The 25,626-nt window shown below is 42.6% G+C and overlaps 1 protein-coding gene across 2 annotated transcripts in view; it reads right to left on the bottom strand.

The window, feature by feature from the left end:
• ASH1L (ASH1 like histone lysine methyltransferase) overlaps nucleotides 1–25,626 on the bottom strand; it is a 3,741,676-nt gene that overhangs the window by 912,981 nt on the left and 2,803,069 nt on the right. For both annotated transcript variants that reach the window (XM_044080164.1, XM_044080163.1), the window contains exon 22: nucleotides 21,757–21,843. In XM_044080164.1, the coding sequence (XP_043936099.1) occupies nucleotides 21,757–21,843 (87 nt within the window). The remainder of the gene's footprint in view (nucleotides 1–21,756; nucleotides 21,844–25,626) is intronic.

Here is a 25,626-nt window from a genome sequence, read left to right as displayed (position 1 = left end):
AGAAAATTGGTGGATCCGTGTTGTAATGAGCAGAGATGGCAGAGGCGTGGATCTTGATGGATGAGAAGGAGAGTCCTTTGTCCAGCATCTCAGTTAAGTATTGTAGTATCTGAGGAATGTTTGGGACAAGAGAGTCAATCAAGGTTGTGAGCTTGGTTCCAGGCACAGAATCTCTTCCATTTACCCGAATAGGCTTTCCTGGTACTAGGCCTTCTGGCCTCCAGAATGACATCCATAACAGCTTTGGAGAGAGGCATTGCTTGCTTGACTAAGGAATCTGCCATGCAGCTAGGTTTAAGGTCTTTAGCTGGCTGTGTAGTATTTGTTTGTTGTGCTGAGTCAGCAGATGTGGGATTTGAGGCAAAATCCAGGGTGGTTCTTGTGCTAAACTCCTTAAGATTGGGTATCAGTGTTCGCATGGCCAGTCTGGTGCATTCAGGATCATCTTTGGCTCTTCCTGCCTGGCTTTTATGAATATCTTTGGCAGGAGAGGTAGTGGTGGGAAAGCGTATACTTGTAGGTTCTCCCAGCTGAATGAGAGGGCATCCACTTTCCATGCTTGTGGATGGTAACTCCTTATGCAGAATTACTGTAGCTAGCAGTTTATTGGGGATGCAAACAGATCTATGTCCAGGCTCCACCATTTCTGCGTTATTCTGAATATTTGTGGATTCAACTCCCATTCGTGGGGATCCATGATGTTTCTGAAGGTTTATAGCTGTGTTCCACAAGGTCATAGCTCGTCTGCATAGGGGGTAGGAGTGAGTGCCCCCTTGCTTATGTACCACATAACTGTGGTGTTGTCTTTCTTTAGTTGTAGTTGTCCTGGATGCAGCAGGTCCTTGAAAGCTATAAGCGCATTTTATAGAGCTAGCATCTCTTTTTGATTGATGTGAAGATGCCTTTGTTCTGCGGGCCACGTGCCCTGAATACATTTACCTGCCATGTGTGCTCCCCAGGCGTAATCCGATGCATCTGTTGTCAAGTGTTTGCCTGGCTGTGGGTTGTGTAAAAGGCTGTCCCTCGTTGAGGTGACAAGCTTGAGCCCACCATTGAAACTCCTGCTGAAGGCAAGGGATTAGTGGTATGTTTCCAAACTTTGATAGTGTTGAGACCATACATTCTTTAGGTACCATTGTAGTTTCCTCATATGCAGTCTGGCATATGGAATTAGTAGTATGCAGGATGCCATGTAACCCAAGGCCTGTAGAATTTTTCTTGCAGGGAGTTGGGTCTTTGTTGCCATCAATTGAAAGTATTGTGTCAGTTGTCCTTGTTTGTCTGGCGTGAGATAAGCCATCTGGGCCGTTGTGTTCAAGCTGGCACCCAGGAATATAATCTCTTGTGAGGGCTCTAGTTTTGATTTCTTTTCATTTACTGTATACCCCAGGCAACTTAACTTTTTTACAAACGCCAGATGCTTTAGAAGAATGTCCTTGCTCTCTGCTTGAATCAGGCAGTCGTCCAGGTATGGATAAATTTGAATTCCTTTCTGTCTGCAAAATGCAATTACTGGTGCCAGGCACTTTGTGAAGACCCTGGGCGCAGTAGATAAGCCAAAGGGCAGTGCAGAGAATTGGTAGTGCATTGAACCAGTTATGAATCTGATGTATCTTCTGCAGTTTTGTCTGATAGGGACATGCAGGTATGCCTCTGAGGTCCAAAGTCACGAGCCAAGCTTTCTTGCCCAGCATGGGAAAAAGCTGCTGTAATGTCAACATTTTGAATTTCGGAACATCCAGGTAAGTGTTTAGAGATGAAAGATACAGAATGGGCCTCCAGGCTTTGTCCTTCCAGGGTACCAGAGAGAGTCTTGAGTAAAATCCTTGTCCTTGCTCCTGTGATGGTACCTTTTGAATAGCTCTCATATCCATGAGTGCTGTAATTTGTTTTTGAGCCTCTGTCCATTGATTTGGTGGCAGATTTGGCATTCCTTTAAACCTTGGCAGTGTGTGAAAGTGGAACCTGTAACCCTGAAATACAATGTTGAGAACCCATTTGTCTTTGGTGATCATTTGCCAATTGTGGTAGAAGAGAGCCAGTTTTCCTCCCAAGGGGGCTGCCAAGAAGGATTTGTTTGGCAGCTGTAGTGGTAAGTCATTGGAGCTGCTTTTTATATGGTTGGGGCCTGTCTTCCCCTTCTTTCTGGCCTGGTGCAACCCATTGTCTAGGCCTGTAAGGACCTTGTGTTTGACCTCTACCTCTTCGACGTCTGTATCTTCCCCTTTGAGGTCTTGTCTGCAATTGGAAAGGACCAATTCTTAGTTGGCCAGTTTCTGCTAAATCTAGGAGGCTGAACCTGTAAGAAATCCTTCACCGTTTGCATAGATTTTGCCTTATCCTCCATTTTCTTTAATACCTCTTCTGCCTTAACTCCAAATAACACATCCTGCTGCAAAGGTGCATCCAATAATTTTGCTTTAACATGATCTGGTAACGTATGTTCTTTTAACCAAGTGTGTCTTCTAATGACAGAGCCTGTAACTGCTGCTCTGCAGGAGGCCTCTAGAGAATCAAAACCACATTGCCAAGTATGCTTTCCCACTTGTTCAGCTGCATGCAATAAATCCTGCATTTCTTTAAAATTAGGAGGATCTGATTCTGGAAGCAATTTTTGTTTTAACTGAGACAGTAAAAACTGCTGATATTTTAACATGTGAAACTGGCAATTTAAGGCTCTCATTGCTAAAGTTGCAGACGTATATACTTTCTTTCCCCATCTGTCTAATGTTCTGGAATCTCTGTCAGTGGGAACTGGATTCTTGGCTGATGAGGTCTTAACTCTTTTGGGTCCCTGAGAAATAGTTTCAGGGTCAGCTACAGGGCTTTTATACAGAAATTTATGTGAGTCAGGGACTCTGTAGTATCTGTCAGGTTTAACAGGGGCTGGAGGTAAGGAATCAGGATTTAAGCTGGATTCAGTATACACATCATCCACAATATCTAACACTGGCGGAATAGCAAGGGGTCTGTGTTGAGGTAATAAAAGGAAGTCTCTGAGCCTTTTCTTGGATTCTGAGTAATCCTGGCCTTCCCAGTGGAAATGCTCCCTCATGGTATGTAGGGTTTCCCCAAAGGAGTAGTCCTCAGGCGGTGAGGCTGATGGAATTGATTCCTCAGCATCAGAGTCCTCATAAGGGGGTAAAGAGTATCCTAGGTCTGAGGATGAATCAGAAGAGATGGACACCTGGTCGGATGAGTCATAGTCTGCATCCTGTCTAGGCTTTTTATCAGGAGGGGGATGGGACCCCCTGATCACAGTGATTAGGTCTTCGGCCATTTTGAGTATTTGTTTCTTAGGCATGGAGGCCTGTCCTGGAGAATGCTGATACTGTTTCTTTGACTTTAAAGGAGGCTTAGACTTAGCTGAGGGTTTAATGCTTACTGAGCAGGTCTGAAGACACCCTTTGTAGCTGTGGGTTGCTCAGCTACTCCGGATCCCTCTGAAAGGTTAGTCTCGGTAGGCTGAAGAACTTGTGAATCCGAAGGCCCAGCCATCTCCACGTGGAAGTCAGAGGCGGCTTGTGGTTCTACAGAAGCGGTCGTCAGGGGCTGCGAAGGCGCCTCGCTGAAAACCGGAGAACCGGCGACTGGCCTAGAAGAGGCTTCGTCGTCAGGTCTTTGCGCTTTTTGTGTATTCCGGTTGTCAGAAGTTCCGACGGCATGGTATAATTGAATTTTCTACCAAAAAAATGTCGGGCAAAATCAAACCGACATTTAATAGTGCGCTTGTTAAACCTAGCACAAAACCGACAACCAGTGATGTCGTGGTCAGGGCCTAGGCATGGGGTACAACAGGAATGGAAATCCTTATGAGGTATTTGCTTCCCACAAGAAATACAGTTATTAACTTTTACTGACATTGGTCTGAGGCAAGAAAAAGTTTCCCCAATGAGTTACTTAGCTTTGTAGAAGACTTGGGTTTTGGATTCGGAATGAAAATCTCACGAGACAGCCAACCGGCACTTGTGAACTGCTTTTGCTTCAGGCACCGCGCGGCAAGAAAGACTGAAGAAAATGGCGTTGGCTGCATCTTATATACCCCTGTCGAACTGACATCAGGAAGGAGGCGACAGCAACCGACGCTGGAGCAAGACTTTGAAACTCAGGCCAACTGGGGAACCGCCTGACGGCAGGATAACCCAAGTGTAATGACTGCAGCAGTGTAACACGATGAACATCTAATACACACAGTAAAGTACAATTTCCCTTAAGTGCACACAGAGATCAGTCAGTCGGTCTAGGGCTGGTTCTTCCCTTGCTCACCAGGTCCCTAATAAGACTCCCCACTGGCACAGCTATAGGGTCCAGATCTTATCCTAACTGGCAAGCTAACCTCCAGTACCCCCTCTGTCCAACCAGTGCTTCGTGACCCTGTCCAGGTAGCTGACACACATCCACACTTTGAGATAAGTATTTATACAACTTCACAGACACTCCTGGGAAAGGCTGACACAAATTCTCCAGCTGTGCCCCTTTACCCAGACTATACATTAGTAATTTCTGCCACCACCAGCTAATATTATCAGCTACTAAAAGGCCCTTAAAAGGGTGTCCAGTTATTACTGTGCAATATTATTATCCAATTGGTAATGTGACTATACAGTCTAAGGCTTATTTTAGAGTGGCCTATTACAATAACCTCTATAAATATGCAATGTACTCTAGAGCCTACTTTGTCTACACAAACCAGCCACAGGTAAAAGTTTTTAAAATATTTAATAATAAATAATTAAAACACAAGACAATACTACTACACCACAGAGATATCTAAGAGTTCAGAGATCACACAAAAACTTAAAACAATACAGTAGGACAGGTCTGACTTCAAAGAAAAACACAATCTAACTTTCTAATCTTTAGCTAAGCTTAAGAGAAAACACAGTGCTATAATCCTACTTACATACATAAAGAACAAGCAGTGCTGGGTTAGATGTCCAAGATCAAAATGCTTACAGTCTCTCACTGAACAATAGTTTTTAAACACTAACCAAAAGCTCTGCTGAGGTCCTCCCAAATTACATCATTTTGACACTTAAGTTTTCTCAGGATTCACATTACATTGTCTTGACACTAAGTCTGGAGTTCCCATGCCACAAACTGGATTATTTAGCAAGCTAACACCTGCTCAGGAAACTACAGCAATATAAGGCATTTCACATGTACACTCTAGCAGAAACCAAAGCAAAAAAAGCACCTTCCACATGTAAATTCTGGCCCTTTACTTTAACCTTAAAACAATGGACATGAAACCTTTATCCACGACTCATTGGAGCCGGCATGTAAAACATCAAAGAGATTCATTAGATCTTTTCAACTTCAAAAGATACATTTGAAATGCTTAGCCTGGTTTTCCTTACAGTATATGGCAATGTTGCAACAATCTTGAAGTTCACATTTTACAGTATTTCCTTTAATTTAAAAACACAAGCCTGTATTTTACATTTATTTATACAGTTGATAGAATTATGTATCAAATTCTATTTGACAAGGCTGGCACTCTTCGCCCATCTTCCTCCAATCTTCACAACCATGCACTCGACTAGAGGCCTGAAATGTCTGGATGAGTCATGTTGTTGGGTGAGACAAAAGGACTGGATTTCGATCCAGAATGTGTATACAAGATACAAAGGAAGGGAAACCAGATCTGATTGAGACCAATAAAGTGCAATTAGGATAACTGTGTTCTTCAATCGAGATGTTTTCTGGAGAAATTTGTAAATAGGGGAAGTAGGGATTAAGTGTACAGGAGACCAGAGGGTCAAGCATGAAGAAGCATGTCTCTTGGGGACTTCTCCACTGGGGCAATAACAGCAAATAACCTGCTGCAATTGTTGTGAGGGAAGATGCAAAGAGGTTGCAGCATAGTTGGCCTCATCAACAGAAAATCCTCTCAACCACATTCATGGTGAGAGATCACTCATGAGACATTAGAATCCACCTGGTTAATTTGTCTGCAATCATGCTGAACCTCCCTGGAATGTGCATTGCTATCAGAAAACTATTGGATGAGATCACCTATTGCCATACTCTAATAGCTTTCTGACAAAAGGGTAAGATCTGGTTCCCCCTTGTTTGTTGATATACCAGATGACTGACATACTGTCCATCTACATCTGAACAGTCCCAGTTGGGAGTGTGTCTTTGAAGCTCTGCAATACCAGGAGGACAGCTCTCATCTCCAGGACAGTGATATGCATGTTGGCCTCTTCAGGGGACCATGTGCTTTGGACTGTCCCTCCCAAGAAGTGCCCCTCCCACCCAATCTGAGAGGCATCTGTGATTGAGGGAGAACAAAGAGATGGCCTTCCTGTATCTGACTGGAATGGATCCACCATAGAAGGTAATATTTGCAAGCTTGCATTGTTTTGATTTGACCGAATAAAGGTTGTTGGGGAATACACCACTGAGTTGTGACTGCCGATTGGAGGATCCTCATATGGTACCTTGCTAGCGGTACAAGAGTGATTGCCACTGACATGGACCCCAATGCTTGAAGTATTAGATGAACTGAGCTTTGAATGATCTTTTTAACCAGGAACTGAACTGTTTGGATCTGGAACAGAAGCTATTTGAGTGGTTCTACTGAACAGAGCACTGATGAATTCCAATATCTGAGTTGGCTCAAGTTGAGATTTGTTCTGGTTGACAGAGATCCACAGATGAGAACATAACTTGAGTAAGCAGTCCTGAGCTTGAATTAGATAACTCCTGGTTGGAGCAGTTATGAGCCAGTTGTCTAGATATGGAACACCCAGAATCCCTGCAGTCTCAAGTAGCTGCAATTATTACCATACACTTGGTAAACACCCTGAAGGCTGTGGTGAGACGAAAGGGCAGTGCTCTGAACTGGTAATCACTGGCTCCAAGCCGGAAGCGTAGATATTTCCTGGACTGTGTGCTCATTTTTATATGATAGCAAGCATCCTGAAGAACTACCAAGTACACCCAGCCGTCTTTGCTCAGAAAAGGCAGAATGGACTGAACCATGACCACCTGACACTTTGTATACTGAAGTGATCAATTTAGTTTGTTGAAATTTAATATTGGTCTCCAGTCTCCTGTTTTCTTTGGCACTAAAAAGAATCTTGAATAACTTCCGGACTCTTACAGGTATGGGGGGAACCTTCTGGATGACTCTTTTTCGAGCAGTTTATTTCTAGTGCTGCTGCTTCCCTTTGATTGTGTGGAACATCAGGGATTTTGTCTGATATCAATGGGGGTGGCTGGGAAAATGGTATTATATAACCCCAGGATACTCGCACACCATGAATCTTTTGTAATTTATAGCCAGGCTCTCAGGTGTAGGGATAGACAACCCCGGACACTGCCTCCAGAGACAGACAGCGAGGCCTCCTTTTAGAAGCAATGAGAAGCTGTCAGAGAAAGTATCTCTAGATCCCTGGTTATGTGGGCCACTTATGCCACATGGATGGCGTCTTCCATTAGAGTTCCCCCCTCTGCCCCTGGGGGGAACTGTCTCCACATGGATCTTAGAAGGGACCCCAGGATTTTTTGAACCACATTTTCCATCCACCTCATTCATTCCTAGAAAAAGTCCATTGAGGGGTTAAAAAATGTACACCCACAGCAGACAGGGTTTTTCCTTCCTGCTCACATCTAGAAAGTGTGTCTAACTTTGGGGCCAAATAAAGACGAAGAATGAGGTGAAGAGTTTCGCAAAATCACACACCCACATCCAGGCATGTCTTGTGATGGAAATGCCCAAATGCAACACCCTTGAGGTACTCTCAGCAGCAAACGAGATGAGCCTCATGGATGAATTTGAAAGAGATTGAAGGGTATCCAAGTGCGAGGATTTAGTGCTCTCTACTTCAGAGGATGTAGGCCCAGAGGGGGATTTAGAAATTTCTTTGCTCAAATCCCTCTGAAGTCTCGTAAAACGTGTCAAGTAATTCAGTGACCTCACAGCAAATGTTGCTGAAGCATAATCACACTTCCAAAATCTGTCCAGTATACTAGACTCCTTGTTAGGTGGATGGGCAGAGGACCTTTGTTCTGCCAATTCCTTCTTATTGGCCGCCACCACAACCATGGCATCAACAGGTAGTCCCTTACTCCAATATGCTCTATACTTAGGTGGTGTCAGGATGGTATCTAGTCTCTTAGGGTTAGGCTCAACTGTATCAGCCTCCTCCCACACACGTCAGGAGACCACATCAATGAGCTCATCAGCGGGTGAAGTCACAAAGGAGGTAGACGGACCAGTGCCAAATCAGGAACACTGACTCCTTCTGTGAAGGGTTATTGGGGGAATAACCTCCCCTTTGTTTCAGGAATTCAAAGATGTCTCCAAATGAGGCATCACTGGATGGTGGTCTGGGGACCCTTCCTCTTCATCAAAGTCAGGGTCCTCTGTGACAGACTCTTGCAGAGAGTCTAAGTGCCTCCTTTTACACTTCCTCTTCCTAGGGACTTTCTTGGTTGGCTGCTCCAGAGAAGTAGTGGAAGAGGCTACTATACCACGCTGGGTTGTCTGGAGACTGGTTTGGAATGGCTGTCCCAGTGGACCACAAGATTGAGACTCTGGATGCAGAACAGAATGGAACTGGGTAGCCAGAGCCAAAGAAGGAAGAGAAGTCTGAACTCTGGGAACAGAGAAAGATATCTCCAGTACCTCGAAGATAGAATGCCTTGGAGAAAAGGACACCCACAGATCTGATAAGGCATGCTTACAGTCAGTTGACTCCCTTCACCCTGAAGCAAAACTACTCAAGGAAGAAATCAGAGCTGATCTGTCCAGCTCTGAAGCTCTGAGGGGCAGAGACATCTCTAACAGTTTTGGAGTAGAGTCCAACACCTCGGATCCGATGCTGATGCTACAGCTCCGAGAGTCATCTGGCTCCAAAGTACTTGGAGCTGGAGTACTCAAAGACACCATCAGAGTTGAAGAGGTCAACATCTTCGGATCAGAGGCAGAAAACTCTAGGACTTTCGAATCTGATGGCTCCAAAACCAAAGGTTGGATTGGAGAAGGAGCTAATAATTGAGGAGTAGTAGTGATTAAGGTCTCTGGTCCCAATGGGGTCGGAGATGGGAGGACTTCCATTTGCACTTGCGTCCAGAGGAACTTCCTCATCATCCTGTCCACATCTTGGAAGACTGAATGGATAAGGCCATGGATGAAGGTCTTGAATGGTGTTGTGGTGATGCCAAGAAAGAAGATGGAAGCTGAGAGGTGATTGCATCCAACAATATCTGAGGTGAGTGGATCCATGCAGAGTTACCTGCTCTAGGTTTCGGATCAGACTTTTTGGCAAGCTTAATTAGAGGTTCTGTTGACGGAGCAGAAACAGTAGATGTTGGCAGCTCTGCAGATCTTTTATGAGACACTCTAGTCTGAGAATTTCTTTTTCCTTTTTTTTGTCTACTTTTTTTTGGAGATCTGAGCCCCAGTGGCTGTAGCAGCAGGTTTAGAGGGCAGCAACCCCGTAAGAATTTATTCATTCTTTCTGTCAATCAAGCCACAGGTATTAAACCTTTTACAGATATCACAGTCGGCGTCACAATGGGAAGGCCCTAAACAATATATGCTCTTTGAATGTGCATTCAAGTTTGGAATTTTGTAGCCGCAGGCCACACACTTTTTAAAACCTGAAGGTTTATCAGACATTATGCAGATAAATAGAGAAAGTTAGAAAAAAGGATTTTTTTTCTTTTTAGACAGTAAGAAAGAGAAATTACCAACAATGCTAATTAAAAACAGAGTACTAACAAAGTACTTTAAGAAACAAATTATCAACGATTGTATTGAAGTATACTCTAATGAGTAAGAACAGAAAGGAATTGGGAAATAACTTCAGAAATTTAAAACAAAGAAAAGAGCAAGGATATATAGAAAAATATAAACTGAAAATTAACTAAAACACACTATGAAAACTCACTCGAGAGTTTACAGCGACTACGTCCAAACGCTAAAGCAGCAAATGATACCAGAGGTATGTTAGGTGAATAGGGTATTACAGGTAAAGGGAGGAGCTCGAGAGTTTCAGTGTTCCATGAGCTGGAAGAAGTGGCCGAGTTGAATCCAAGGACTGGATCTGAACCCAACAGTTGAGGAAGGAATAAAAATTACATCAGATCACTAGTTAAGTTACTGACAACAGAGGTAGACAGGTTTAATAAATATGCCCACTGGGTGTATCATCACTGGAGAACAAAGATGCCATGTTAAAAAAAAAAAATCAATTATTTTTCTTATTTTATTAAGGCAACAGGTTGTTTTGTAAATTATCTGTTACCTACATGTGAGAAGTTGGGACACCTGAAAAAAACAGGCCTAAAACACTGAAAGGATAGACAAATTACAGTAATTTTCTCAGAGCAGTTGTACTTCTAAGGTATTTGGCACACCTGAATATAGAAGCAGCACAAATACTGGTTACCAGATTTTTTGTAAATGGGATATGAAGATTCATTAGTGTAGCTCAACATAACAGTCTACTAAAAAGGTACACTACCACAAGTTATGCCATGGATGTTGAGACGCTAAATGAAATACCCTGTTCACAAAGAAATTGATTAGCAAAGCATAAAAGGCACTTATGAAGTTTAGTGCAAAGAAGGTGAAAAAGATTTGCCAAGGGTGAAGCCAACTTTTGGGGGTGGAGACAAACACATGGGTAATTGCTTGATGCCTAGATGTGCTAGTAAGTCACGCCATTTCAGAATATTTGCATGGAATTGTCTCCATAGACATCTTCATACTCCTGGAGAACCAAGAAAAATGTTCCTGAATGCAGATGCCCATTGCTAAAAGTGTGAGTAGCTTGTGCTAGGTATATGGAAATACACCTTTTTGTCTTGTTTACATTTAGTTACATTTTACACATTTATTTATTTATGATTTGTTTACTGGGTGGATGGGACTGGTCATATTGACCCTTTTCAGGCATGACCTGAAGTCATCGAGCAGATAACACACAGAAAATCTAATCATATATAGGATCATCACAAGATCATAAGAAGTTACTAGGCTATTGGCCCTGAGGCCCTTACAAGCCTAGCCAAGAATTTAGCCGATGTTCCAACAAGTCAGCACCCTATGCCACTGTCAAGCAGGGACACAGGTGAAATCCCAGGGGTGCATTTTCTGTTCCCCCCTCCAGTTATCCAGGTTGCACTTAAAAAGGTTTAATGAGGTACTCTGCTTTATGTAGCGAGGGAGTCTATTCCACAAAAGGTGGAGTGTCTCTGGGACACAAATCTGTCCCGTCAACAAGTCCTATTGATGTCACAGACCAAGCTGAGGTCGCATGTGCAGGTTACTTGAATAGAGCTTGACTTGAAGATATGCAGCAGTCCCATCAGGGCGGGATCTGAGACTGCTCTGTATGTCAGAAAGAGGTCGCCTCTGAGGAGTCTGTAGGAGACTGAGTAGAGGGACTGGGCTTTTAGCTTATCTGTGTAGGGTAGATGTTTGAAGCCCTGGATTCTCCTGGTGAGAAAACTCTGTGGTCTCTCCAGCTGCTGCATGTGCTTTGAGAGGTACATGCCGAAAGGGGCATTGTACTCAATAATGGGTCTTATAAGGGAAGAATACAGGGATGTTATGACCACCTTGTCCCAGGATGAGATGCCCTTACTAATGAGGTGGGCCATGTAGAAAGCTTTCCATACAATGGAGGCAATATGGGGGTCAAATGTCAATTTGCCATCAACCTGGGTGCAGAAGTCCCTCACGACTGACTGCGTGCTTAGTGCATTATCACCAATGTGATCATTTTTGGGGATGTCATTCTCCCCAAAACAGATGATGATGCATTTCTTTTGGCATTCAGTTTGAGGCCATGTTTCTGGCACCAGTCATTTGTCCGAGTGAGACCCTCTTGGAGGTTGCCCACATCATTAGGGGAATTGATGACAGCACCCAGCTTGCAGTTATCTGCAAACTTGGTCAGTCATAGCTCTCTAGACTTTGGCCTGCACCTCTGAGAAGTATATCCCAAACCGAAGAGGCCCCAGGACTGATCCCTGGGGTACATGGGTCTACTACTTTAACTGGCTTCCCCTAGGGGAGATGGTGAATTCAAAAGCGACTGCTTTGTGGTCGGATCCTACCAGGGATGATGACACTGTAGGGATGCTGCAGTGGTTACTCATGTTGGTTAATACCAAGTTCAAGATATTTTCACCTCTTCTGGGGGTGTCAAACAACTGGTCCACATCATTTGCACTGATGAAATCAAGTAATCTCTGGGCATTTGTGTTTTGGTATGAGTATATCTTCCAATCTATGGCTGGATAGTTAATGTTGGACAGGGTCAGGGGTAAAGGGTTGAATCTTGACAGATTCGAACAGGTCCAGACAGGTGGAGTGGGCATCTTGAGTCAGAATTGGAGGCTTGTAGCTAGCTCTGATTTGATTAGGGGTCTTTGTCAATTAACTGCACCTGGACTATTTACTGTGCATCATACTGTTTGACCAGCCTAGAAATGTGTATGTCTTTTATATATATGTTAACTCCACCTCCTTTTGTTTGGCTGCCCACAGTCTGGTGTCTGAATGAATGAATGATAGGATGAGTAACCTGGTATGGCTGGGGTGCTCTCCGCAGCTCTGAACCAGGTTTCTGTGACTGCACAAATGTCAGCTTCATCCAGGGTTAAAAATGCTTGCAGTGAATACACTTTCATGTTTAGACTCCTAGCGTTTAGCAGCATGACCTTTAATTTACGTTTTGATGAAATTTTCATGTTGGTAGTTGGACCTCATGGCATTGCCTAAAAAAGGCACTATGGGGAGGCAAGAGCCTTTGCCAGGAGCCTAAATCCCAAGGGAGACAGATGCAGGCCTTCTCTGGCAAAGGATTGAGGCTTGTCAATCATGTCATCCCAGGTTGTCAGGTACAAATCAAGTAGATATACAGACATTTTAAATTAGACATGGCAATGGTTGTCAAGAAATAAATACCACATCATATGTAATTCAGTACCACAGAACAAGTTATCTTAGTGATAATTACACAGAGTATAAATAAACATTATGTACAATATACACAGTCTGTGTGTAATAGTGTAATGAACGAATACAGCCAGAATTATGTGACTTACTATTATCCATTAAGCAAATAAATTTGCTTTCATCTTAAGTGCTTTGCAGTGTTTTTTCTATTGTAGTAGAGCACGTGCTAATTTCATTAAAAAAAGTGGTTCCAGTTAGTTGGCCTTATATGTGAGAAGGCTCATTTGCCTACAGTATTTTAGAATTGAGGGCAGATGAGAAGGATTCCATTGTGCTGGCAATTTCTTAGAGGGTAGGGAGTGTAGGAATGATCCATAAATGGTACTTGGTTCTAAGAGGCAGGCAAATACCTTAGTTTTAGTATTTTGAAAATGAAATAGCTTGTAAGGAAAGTGGCTCTATCATCTATGAAAAGCCAGTTAACACTTTTTATGAGATCACAATAATGAATATCTGATTCAGCAAGTAGTGCAAATCTGAAGAGCTTATTCTCTACAATCTGAAGCTTATGGGTATTGCAAGATGAATGAAACATTACTAAATGTAAGCAGTACTCAAGTTTCGGGAGAAGGACGTTCTTCGCTATTGTCAATCTAGTTTTTGGGGTTAGCAAATCTGATATTTAGAATAGAGTTGTATTTGTAAGAGAACTTTTTTGTGGATACTAACATGGGTTTTAAATACAAGTGAGGATCAAGTGGAATACCTAGATATTTGTTTTCAGCAACAAAGAGGGTAATACTATTTTGTGTGCTTTGAATATGCTGGGTTGCAAGCTTGCTTTTTTATGTGGTGTGGAAAAAAGCATTACATTTGTTTTCTTTGAGTTAATAAGTTTGTTAGTACCATCCATTACGACAGTTTTGAAAAATTATTTGTTTGGAGCTGTAGTTGTAAGTTGGTGATGGATTTATTATACTCCTGACGTAGAATGTCAATAGCAATAAGAGTTAAAGAATAGTTGTGTAAAATCTTACCATAACTATAGATGGCCTTCTCTTCTATGTTTCAGTATTCATTTGGTGAGCGATTTTTCTGCCTCAGGCGATCTGACGTTGGCTCCTATACAAAAAGCTATTGCCTGGCTGCTGTAGGTGTGTGGGATGTCACACTTAGGGCCATAAACCAGGGACCATAAATGTGACGTTGGCACACACAGACCTCAGATCTTGAAGCCCAGAGGAGTGGTCTGTGAGGAGAACAAGATGCAAACAAAAGTAGCAAATGCCACTGTAAGGCTGGACAGATAAGCCTTAGTGGATGGAAGCAGTGGCCAGAGGCCAGACCTTGTAGTAAGAGAAGAACAGGGGGTATGGAGGGTAGGAAGGAATACTGCAACATGGAAGAGGACATCTATGGTTATGGTAAGATTTTACACAACTATTCCATGCCCTTCTATTCCAATGTTGCAGTATTCATTTGGTGTAGGAGAGTACCAGAGCATAGGAGGAGAAATGGGAGGAGGTAGAGGTACAGGATTCCAGGAATCCTTTCAGGACTGTTCTAGCAAAGCCTGCCCTGCCGACAAACTAGTTTGTAGTGTTTGGTGAAGGTGTGAACTGTAGACCAGGTAGCTGCTTCCAGGATGGAAGCTGTCAACAGGCCTTTGAGAAAAGACCAGGCAGCTGCTTCCAGGATGGAAGCTGTCAACAGGCCTTTGAGAAAGGCCTTGGAGGTAGTTATGGCCCTGGTGGAGTGAGCTCTTACACCATGAGGTAAGACCTTGCAAAGGTGTGAATAACAAAAAAGAATAGATTTCCTAATTCAACAGGAAATGGTTTGTTTGGAAACTCCCTTGCCCAGAGCCCTGGGGTGAAAGGAAATAAAGAGTTGGTCAGACTTTGTGAAGGGCTTAGTTTTGTCTAAGTAGACTTCAACTGTCTATGTACATCAAAGGAATGAAGAATTCTCTCTGCATTGATGGTTGGAGTTGGGAAGAAGGTGGGTATGTGGATAGACTGGTTTAGAGATGGTTCATTTAACAGTTTGGGCATAAAGGAAGGATTTGTGCAAAGGGTAACTCTGTCATTATGGAAGGTGGTGCAAGGAGAGCAGGCCATGAGGGCCTGTAGTTTTGACACTCTTCTAGCAGAAGAAATGGCCACTAAAAGAATGGTTTTCCAAGTGCACATTTTTAAGGACGCCTAACTAGATGGCTCAAAAGGGGGTAAAGGTGAGTTTTTCTAACACAAAGTTGAGGTTCCAAGGAGGAGGGATGGGTTTTCTAGGTGGTCTAATATGAAGGACCCCTCTCAGGAAAAGTTTAACATCCAGTCTGGAAAGCAGGGTTGGCTGTAAGGGTAGGCAGGCTGAAAGGTGGACTTGTACAGAGGAGTAAGTTAGCCCCGCCTTAATAAGATCACAAACAGCTAAGGACTAGGGAGGGATCTGCCTGCATTGGGTCACTGTCCTTAAGAAGACACCATTTTGAGAATCTTTCCCATTACGATAGGTATGTCTCTAGTAGTTGATTTCCTGGCCTCCCTCAGGATTGAGAGCATGTCCTCAAAGTAGAGCCGTCTGTATGGAATTAGAAGTTGATCACCGAAAGTGTTAGGTTGGGCATTTGCAGCTGGGAGTGAATAAGAGCTCCCTTTTGCTGAGATAGTAGGTCCACCTTGTGAGAGAACTTGTGGTGACTGCCCTTGGGTAAAGAGTGGAGAAGGGGGAACCAGTGTTGCCTTGGCCAGTAGGGAGTCACCGGCAAGACATTCTCCGTTGGTCCTTCTTGATTTTCAAAAGGACCTTTTGTATCAGTGGGAGGAGGGGAAAGCATAAAGGAACATTCCCTTCCAAGGAAAGCTGAAGGCATTCACTCTGCAGGCTGACGGACTGTGATCTCTGCCACAGGATTTGCTCAGTTGTCTGTTCTGGGGGGAGGCAAACAGATCCACTTGAGGTGTGCCCCACCGGTGGACTATGTCTAGAAAGGTTTTCCTGTTTAGCATCCATTTGTGAAGGTGAGAGGATGTTTTGATGAGCAAGTCTGCTTGTTTGCTTTCCTGAGAAGGGATGTTAAGAGGCCTGCGGGAAGAGATTGTGTTGGGTGGCTAGCTCCCAAATGTGCAGGGTTATCTTGCACAAGAGGTAGGCTTTTGTCCCTCCCTGCTTGTTCAGGTACCACATGACTGTGGTGCTGTCTGTACGAATGTGAAGAAGGCCTGGATGAAGAATGGGAAGGAAGGCCTGAAGGGCCAGCAGAACTGCAGTCATCTCCCTGACGCTGATATATGTTGGTTTTGAAGGGCAGGGGTCCAAGATTCTTGAACCGTGTAACCCTTTAGAGCCCCCCATCCTAGATCTGATGCATCTGTGTGTATGGATTGTGTAGGGGGAGGAAGCTGTAGGGGAATGCTGTGATGGCGGAGGATTTGTTGGATCCACCACCTCAATTCTGACTTTAGACAGGCCAGAAGGGGGATATGTTTGTCTAGGGAGTGTTGGTGCTGAGACTATACATTCTTTAAGTACCACTAACATTTTTTTCATGTGCAACCTGGCTAGAGGGAGCATGGGGAACTTGCAGGAAGTGCCTTGTGGAAAGGTGGGATACTCCCAAAAGGCCTTGGAAGCAAGTTGAGAGAGACTGCACTTTGTCTTGTGGGAGGTGGGATCTCATCAAATTTGTACTGATCCTGCATCCAAGGAAAACTTTGTCCTGCTATGGGTGCAGAGAGGATTTTGGAAGGTTTAGGGTGAACCCCAAGTTGTACAGGATGGTCATGGTGAATTTTAGGTGACTTAGGAGCATGGTTTCTGATTCTGCTAGGAGGAGAATTTCATTCATATAAGGGCATATTTGGATGCTCTTTGTTCGGCAAAATGCAATGGCAAGAGCCAGGCATTTTGTGAACTCTCTTGGAGCAGTAGATAAGCCAAAGGGCAAGGATGTATCTTGAAAATGTGAGGAAATGCCAGTAAATATCAGGAATTTTCTGTGTGAGGGCATGATAGGAATGTGAAAATAAGCTTCCTTTAAGTGCAGAGTGACTATAAAGGCTTGGGGTGGTATGAAGGGCAGGAGGATTTGTAGAGCAAGCATCCTGGAGGATGGAACTTTTAGGAACCGATTTAGGAAGGATAGGTCTAGTATGGGTCTCCAGGGACCATCCTTTTTTGGGACTAGGCATAGACAAAAATAGAATCCTTTTCCTTCCTGGCCCACAAGGACTAGTTCTACAGTTCCTAGGGAGAGGAGCTCCTGCGAAATATGAGGGAATAGGTGGAGCTGGTGTTTTGGTGGGAATGGAATGTTTTTTGGCCTTGGTTTTACTTCCAAGATAGGAAGTATCCTCTATGAATGATGGAAAGGACCCACTGATCTGAGGTGATGGTTTTCCAAAAGGGGAGGCAGTGGGGTAGGCGAGCAGACAAGGGAAGGTGGGCAAGGCAGTCACACTGATGAGAGGCCCCCCTCTGTCGGAAAAGGGCTGTTTGGAGGGGGATGGTTGTTAGTTGGTCTGGAGTAAGGCTGTCTCCTAGATCCTCTTCTCAGTCTGGAGGAGGAGGGATGAGATGTGGAAGGCATCCTCCTGACAAAGGAAGTTTTTGCAGGATAATTCCTGTAGTACTTGGGGAAGGGGGACATCAGCAAATGTTTGATGTCTTGCAGCCCTTTGCTTTTCTCTTGCAAGTTTTTCATGAACTCAGCTGAATTTTTGCAAAAAAATAGATTGTGGTCCAGTGCTGCATCCATAATTTTGGATTTGAAATCCTCTGGAAGAAGTTGTAGGCATAGCCAGGAATACCTGCGCAGGGCAGATGCAGAAGCTGCAGACCTGGCCGAGGCTTCTGCTGCATCATAACTACACCTGATGGAGTGTCTGGGTAGCTAGGGACAGTTCTGATGCAATGTCAAACTTAGTAGGACAGTCAGGTGTAGAGGCTAGCAGGGTACAGGCCTGGGACACTAGGTCCAGAGAATATTTTACCATGTGTGTTTGGTAAGTAATGGCTATGAAAGCCAAGGTGGAGAAGTATACACTTTTTTGCCCAGTCTATCCATGGATTTACTGTCCTTTTCTGAGTGTAAGAGAGAGGCAGAAGGTACCTATCTAGATTGTCTGTCAGGAGCCACAGCAATGACAGCAGGATCTGCCAGTGGAGGTTTTATCAGGAATTTCTGGTGATCAGGCACCTTATAAAACCTGTCTGGTCTTTTAGGGGCTAGGGATTGAGAGTCAGTGTTCTTACAGACAGAGTTAAGTGCGTCCCGGAAGGCCGGGAGTACAGGAGGTATTGTTGAAAAAGAGGGAGACTCCAGTTGCAGTAGTTCAAAACATCTCTTCTGGGTGTCAGACATCAGGGTAGTGTCCCACTTGAAGTACTCCATTTTAGTTACAATCTCCCAAAAAGTTAAATCTTCAGGTGGGGAGTCCCCTTCAATAGAGTCATCTGGGGAGTAGTAGTCAACAGGGGAAGCAATGTGAGACACATAAGAGACCGAGGAAGAATCATATTGGCATTGCTATTCTTCTGCCTCTTGAGTAGTCTGATGTTGAAGAAAAGAGGCAGAGGATGGGTGAGGGCTGAGTACAGGGATGGTAGAAGGAGCAGGTCCTGTAGGCCTAAGGGCCATGAAGGCCTGCATGACAGAATTTGTGAAAGACTGCCAATCTGGCTGTGCTTCAAAAGGAGGAGTGATAGGTTTTGTCTTCTGTCTTTTCTTGGAAGAAGTAGGCTTCGGGGACATCCTAGGGATTGAAGCCCAGCCTGCAGTAGGAGAGGACTTGGTCGGTCGTCCAGCAAGAGGTTCCCCCTCGACGTTGATTGGTGCTGATGGCTGAACAGTCTCCGTGGACGTGCATTCCATGGCTGAAGATATGGCTTTCTCAGCGGGAGCCGAAGCTGATTGAGAAATCGGGCGTTCCTTGGCCCCTATATTGGAAGCTGGTGGAACTTCCGATAGCGGAGTGGCAGTAGGAATAAGCCTGGAAACTTTGGCCTTCTTCCTGGGCAGATCGGTTTGGTCGACTGATTTCGGGTCCATCCTAAGGGCTAGGTGTTTCAGACACTGGTTCTTGAGATATAAATTTAATGCGGCCAAATGACTGTGAAGCATCTTGGCCACAAAGGACTTAAAAATGGAACATGATGTATGGTCGTGTTCCCTACCTAGACAAAATATGCACTTATTGTAGGAATCTTTGTGCGGTATCTGCCAGCCGTAATTACGTTTACCTTTTTTAGCTGACATTGGCCAAGAAGTACAGCAAACCAAGCACAAGCAATGATAAAAGAAAACCTCAATGGGTACTTATCTTTCCAAAGTAATCGTTAGTAGGAGTTGAACGATTGAAGTGACGATGTCTGCAGCTGAAAAGTTCAGATGTCTGTGTGCATCGATGTCACAGTTATGGTCCCTGGTTTATAGCCCTACGTGTGACGTCCCATGCACCTACAGCAGCCAGGGAAAAGCTTTTGTATAGGAGCCAATGTCAGATCGTCTGAGGCAGAAAATCCCACACCAAATGAATACTGCAACATTGGAATTGAAGGACATCTACTGATTACAGAAGAAAACTTGAAAGGACTTATTTGATACATAGCTACTGAACCAATTAATAGTGCTGTCACCAAAGTTAAATTTTCTAAACTTGGAAGCTGAAATTTTACTACTACTATCTACGTAACTACACAAGGATACACAACTTACAAAAGGGTTCGTGTTAGTGGGCCAGGATAAAAATGTTCAATTTAATAGTGTGCAGAAATTAAAATAACTTTTAATAATGTAAGTAGCGAAGAAAATCATAGCCCAAATATGGAAATCTCAGCTAATTCCTACACATATGCCACAGTAATTATGGGTGACTTGGAAGTCAGAGACCGTAAAACTGCAAAAGAATCTTCACAAAAGAAAGACTGTGAATAAATGGTTGTCTTGGAAATTCTACAGATAATATTAGACTAGGACAAACTATGCGGAAGACAATGCTGGGATTGTTAAGAAAACTAGTAATACTGACTTTGCCTTCTCTATAGTTAGCATTATGAGTGCAAATCTTTGCTGCTGTAACAACAGGATGGACTACTATGATATGAAGTATTAAAGAATGTAAAGATTGACAATCAACAGAAGTCACTCAAAATCATTTTTATGTTAATTTCGGTAGGTATTATTTTGCCTAAGATGTTGAAAGTGACCACCAAGTAGAAAAATGACTATTCAAGAACTAAGAAAATCCAGAAGTACTTTTAAAAATGTTTGCAGTCCCCCGCCCTTCATGGGACCTTAGCTGATGGCTCCATTACATGCACTCAATCAGTACAACCATTTTAAGGGAGAGACATTCCTGGGCTAGGATAATGCCCTATAACCCATTTGTTCCTGCCTAGGAAAATCTTATCTGCCCATTTCCTCAGCTTTGAGTCAGATGGTAGGGAGTGGGTTAGCTTGCTTGTCTCTCGGAGTAACCTATCCTGTCCTAAGCTGCCTGCAGACATGCCACAGCAGCCTGGATGGGACAGATGTGCATTACATGCATATACCCTACACCCCCCTGTTAAAATGGCCATGGAAGACAAGTAAAAACATAAAGCCAGTACAAGGACCCACCGGTGCTGAGGGTAAGGGTATGCTGAGTTGGTGGTGACTGCTCATATTCATCCTTCCCTGTCCGATCCCGCTGATATCCATGCTATTAATTGAACATGGGTCATCAGGGTTGCTGTCAAGGCTTTACCCTCTAACTCCACATTTTAACTTTCTTGTTAGTAAAGCATGTGGCTAATTTTTGGCATCTATATTACATAATTGAACTTTTAAAAGTTTGAACATCATATGGTCGATATCATATGATCGAACTTTTAAAGGTTTGAAAATGCAATAAAAAAAATAAGCCAAAGAAAAAACCTACCTGAATGGTTTAATCTAATTTCAAAATTACTAGAGCTTCAGTAGTACTATTTTTCAGTTATCAGGATTTCAGGTTATTATTTGTCTGTAACTGCAGAAAGTTGTCAGTAACTAACCACCCACTTCATGGCAGCATAAACTCAAACCTTACCTTCCAAGTAAGTTACTTTGTTTTTTTATACTACGACTTCTCAACTACACATACAAAAAAAAAGGGGGTAATTGTCAAAAATTATGGAAGACCTCAGGCCAAAATGGTCAATTCAGGATTATTAGAAATGTAGCCTGGTTAAAATGGGAGTTCCCATAGCACCTTCACAGTGATAACAAATGCGAAGAATGACAGCCAAAGACATAATCCATCCATTCATCCTCAACTCCTTTTCCCATTTTTACACATGGGATCGGAGTGCCACTTCACAGTGACAATCATCTCGAGCCAAGGTTTATACTGCCGGTTGGCTAATTAACTTGCTCCTCTATCCAAACAGTAAGGCAGTATTTTAGGATGTTTCTAAGAAAAAAATTGCTGCAACTCTGCACATGATGTCATTACAGAAACATTTAAAAATATACCAACTCAGATGGTTACAACTGCTTTACAACAATAATTTTCTTCATACACACTGCCAATAAAATGCAGAAAAAAAACAAATTCCTCCTAAAGACAGAGAAAGACATTTCAGTTAGCTAATGGGAACTTGCAAATAATGAATCACATGAACAACTGTAGCATTTGAAGCTGACCAACTACCTTCTTGTTTTGCATGGCCAATATCATATGCAATGGAAAAGTACTGAGGTGGGGTTGTGAGACAGACATCTGAAATTACTTTTCAATTTAACAATGAATTTCTGCATCAGATTACTACACTCCATTGGGCAAAAAACATAAATGGGAAAAAAATCATACCTTATCCACTGGCCGCACATCACACTGTTCACACAAATAATGCTCCACATCAGAATTTACTCCCATACAATCACAATGTTGCCAAACCTGCAGAAGTAAGAGAAACACAGCAAATTATGAAGACATTATAACCACTCCAAACCTTACAGTAAACCATAATTAGAATGAAAAAGAAATCATCTAAAGATGGTTACTACTGACCTGATATAACAAATGCCATTTAATATTATACGAGCGAGGAAGAACCCACATCACTAAATTATATTCACAATGACCTAAAAGTAATGCATACGTTTTGATCTCTCTACACTAACTGAACAGCACTGGGAAGTATTTTTCAACATTTCATGTTTGACTTCTAGTGAATACAACCTTTTGTGGTGTTTAACCTATAATTACACTGTGTTCCCCTTCCTATTCTAAAAATAACACTGTCACAGGAGTCTATGCCTGGTAAGCTTTAATGACATTCGTATCAAAAACTTCCAAGAGGAAAAAATACATATAAGTGCTTTCGTTTTTTCAACGAAAAACTTCAGCAGATAAAATAGTATCACTCAAACTAGTTTAGATACACTACACAATAATATGTTAAACACAAAACACCCAGTCAGTATTAGTCCCTTTCATCATGTGATGACCCAACCCCCAGAAATCAGGACATTACGTTAACTCAAATACGTTCACAAGGACATATGTTTATTTTACGGAGTGCATTAAGGGTAACATAGTAACTAAAGGATTAAGCAAAGTGGCATTCTCCAACTGGGTTGATCAACAATTCACCGTTACATAAAGAAATTTTAAACATGTTTGACAGACAAGGATGTGAATACATGGACCTTCTTGTCAAACATAACACTTTAATTGAAGAGCTCATAGTAGGCATTACTGGACTTGATAACTTAATCACACATGTTTTAAACTATGAGCAATACAACTATGAAGCCATTCGGATCTTCACAAGCACAGATGAGCAGATACAAGTGATCAGTAACAGGAAATTAAGGAAATTTGAACACAACAGAAAGGATTACCAAAATAATAGAGCTTATCCATCTACCTCATAAACAAACATGGGGTACAAAGTATAGTAACAATAATGTAAATAACCAAAACCAGGGGCAACAAATAGCCAATCCCTTTGCCAATAGAGAATACTGGCACTAAATCTGGTTGACCCTTTATAGTACCCTCCTCTACTCCACTCAGAACGTCTATGAGACAGACACAGGAACCAGACTGACCAACAAGGGTCAGGGCTCCCTTATTTACCACCGCACAGAGGTCAGCCGAGACAGCAGAATCAAGAACACATGAACAAAGGATGGCACTGAATTCCAACTTAGCAGAAAAAGTTGACTCCAACAACAGCACCTCTAACAAGAAAATTTGAAATGATAACAAATAGCAATGGTAATTTTAAAATTTATAATTTCTCATCCTTTTCAGTGGAGACCTTTTCGCCAGAAGTTTAACTTTCATAACATCGAAAAGAACTGATATTGGCTATTGGCTACACTGTGATGGACTTAAAGCAATATACTAGAAAGTTAAACTTTAATATCATGTTCAATGATATGTCCGGGATCAGGAATACTTCAAGTGTATCAAGCATATATAATCCTCCCATTCATCCAACACTGCAACTCTTTGAAAAGATATGCGAGTTGGACATTAGGAACATGGTTCAGACTAAGTTTAAAAAAGGAGGACAAAACAAACTAACTCATAGTGAACATACCTTATTGAAGAGATGAGAAAAAATAACCTAAGGGTAATGAAGCCTGATAAAGGGGGAGGGCTAGTGGTCATGGAGTGGGTAGATAATATCAATAGAATGGAACTTATTTCCGTGTGACGATTCTTATAATCCTATTTCACTTAATGAACTGAACACTGCATACAGAAAAATTAAGAACAAGTTAAATGACATGTTCATAAACAAGCAAATCAGCATTGAGGAGTTCAATTAACTTATTGTAGTAACACCCATACTATCCGTTATACTTGGGTCTCTAAAATCCACAAAAATATTCAAAATCCCCCAATGAGACCAATTGTGGATGCAAGGGGCTCAATTACATACCCTATTGCAAAATTGCTAGATGAGAAATTGAAACACCTGGTATACCAAGAAGAGCACATTTGTAAGGACCCCTGGAATTTTTTTTAAATACGATCAATAATCTGGAATACAAGGATACTTACACATTTATCATCATCAAATTAAAAGATCTATATACATTAATACCCCATAGGATGGGAGTGAAATGGTTCACAGATTTCTTATTAAGTAAAGGGATCCGACAAGAAAAAAATCAATGCATACAAAAAGCTAATTGAGCTAGTACATAAAAACAACCATTTCACTTTCAATGGACAGTACTATTCATGACAAAAAGGAGTAGTGATGGGTTTTTCCTTGAGGGGCATAATTTGCCAACATTATCATGATACAGCAGGAAAAGAAGCACCTGTTTAACACTGGCTTCATGAGTTCTATTAAGCTCTATACTAGATATGTAGATATTTTTATTGTGTGGGATGAAGAGAGAGAAAAAGTACACTTTTGTACCTACCATAAATGTAGATGTCCGAACTGGATAGCATCTGCAGTCATAACAACTGGGTTGTCCTGTCGTCAGGCAGCCCTTCAGTCGGCCGGATTCCAAAGTCCGGGTCCGGCTTCAGCTGATGTCGCACTTCACCCGACGTCATCTCTGTTGGTCTTCGGGTATAAAGGCATCAGCCGACGCCATTTTCCTCAGTGTTTCTTGCCCAGATGCCAGTAGCCCTCTTGAAGGCTAAAATTTGGATAGATGCCAATGTTTCCAAAAAGATAGAGGTAAACACAAAAATAAGCATGTATGTACATATATACAAACAAATACACCATAAAAGACTCCCCCCACCAGCTAGCTATTAGGAGGGTAAATACCCTAGGAGTACCACAGAGGGGAAGGAGGGAGGGTAATCCTGACTGCAGATGCTATCCAGTTCGGACATCTACATTTATGGTAGGTACAAAACTGTACTATGTCCTTCATGGATGCATCTGCAGTCATAACAAGTGGGTAGAATACCATAGCCAACTAGGGAAGGAGGATAAAACTAGATTATGGTGTGTTTAGGATCCCTTGCAGTACAGCAGTGGCAAACCCTGCTCGGGATCTGGAATATAGAGGCAAATTATAATGCTTGGCAAATGTATGCACGGAGGTCCAAGTAGCCGCCTCAATAATGTCTTTGGTTGCCACTCCTCGTAAGAAGGCTGTGGTAGTGGCTGTTGCCCTTGTAGAATGAGGTCTTATGTTCTGTGGAATTGGTTTTCCATGGAAGGAGTAACAGAATCGTATGCAATTTCCTATCCATTTGGAGATTGTCTGTTTGGAAATAGCTTTTCCTTCCCTTCCTGTTGCATAGGCTACAAAAAGCTGGTCAGTTTTTCTGCTACTTTTGTTCTGTCCAAGTAGTAGCGTAGCTGTCTATGTACATCCAAGGTATGCAGTATTCTTTCCCCTCTGTTTTGTGGGTTGGGAAAGAAGGTAGGTAGGTGGATTGCCTGGTTTAAAGACACTCTGGATACCACCTTAGGCATAAATGTAGGATTAGTCCTCATGGACACTCTATCTTGGTGGAAGATTAGGAAGGGTTGTACTGCCATTAGGGCCTGAAGTTCAGAAACCCTCCTGGCTGAGGTTATTGCCAGTAGGAAGGCCGTTTTCCCCGATAGATGCTGTAGGTCTGCTGTTGCTGCTGGTTCAAAGGGTGATAGTGTCAACTTTTCTAGCACAAAGTTCAAGTCCCAAGCTGGCAATGGTGGTTTCCTTGGAGGTTTTACATTCTTGATTCCTCTGAGGAACTGCC

The sequence above is a fragment of the Protopterus annectens genome, chromosome 8.part0, assembly GCF_019279795.1.
Source record: "Protopterus annectens isolate FY-2018-M chromosome 8.part0, PAN1.0, whole genome shotgun sequence".
NCBI lineage: Eukaryota > Metazoa > Chordata > Ceratodontiformes > Protopteridae > Protopterus > Protopterus annectens.
This window is presented reverse-complemented; position numbering and strand designations above follow the sequence as displayed.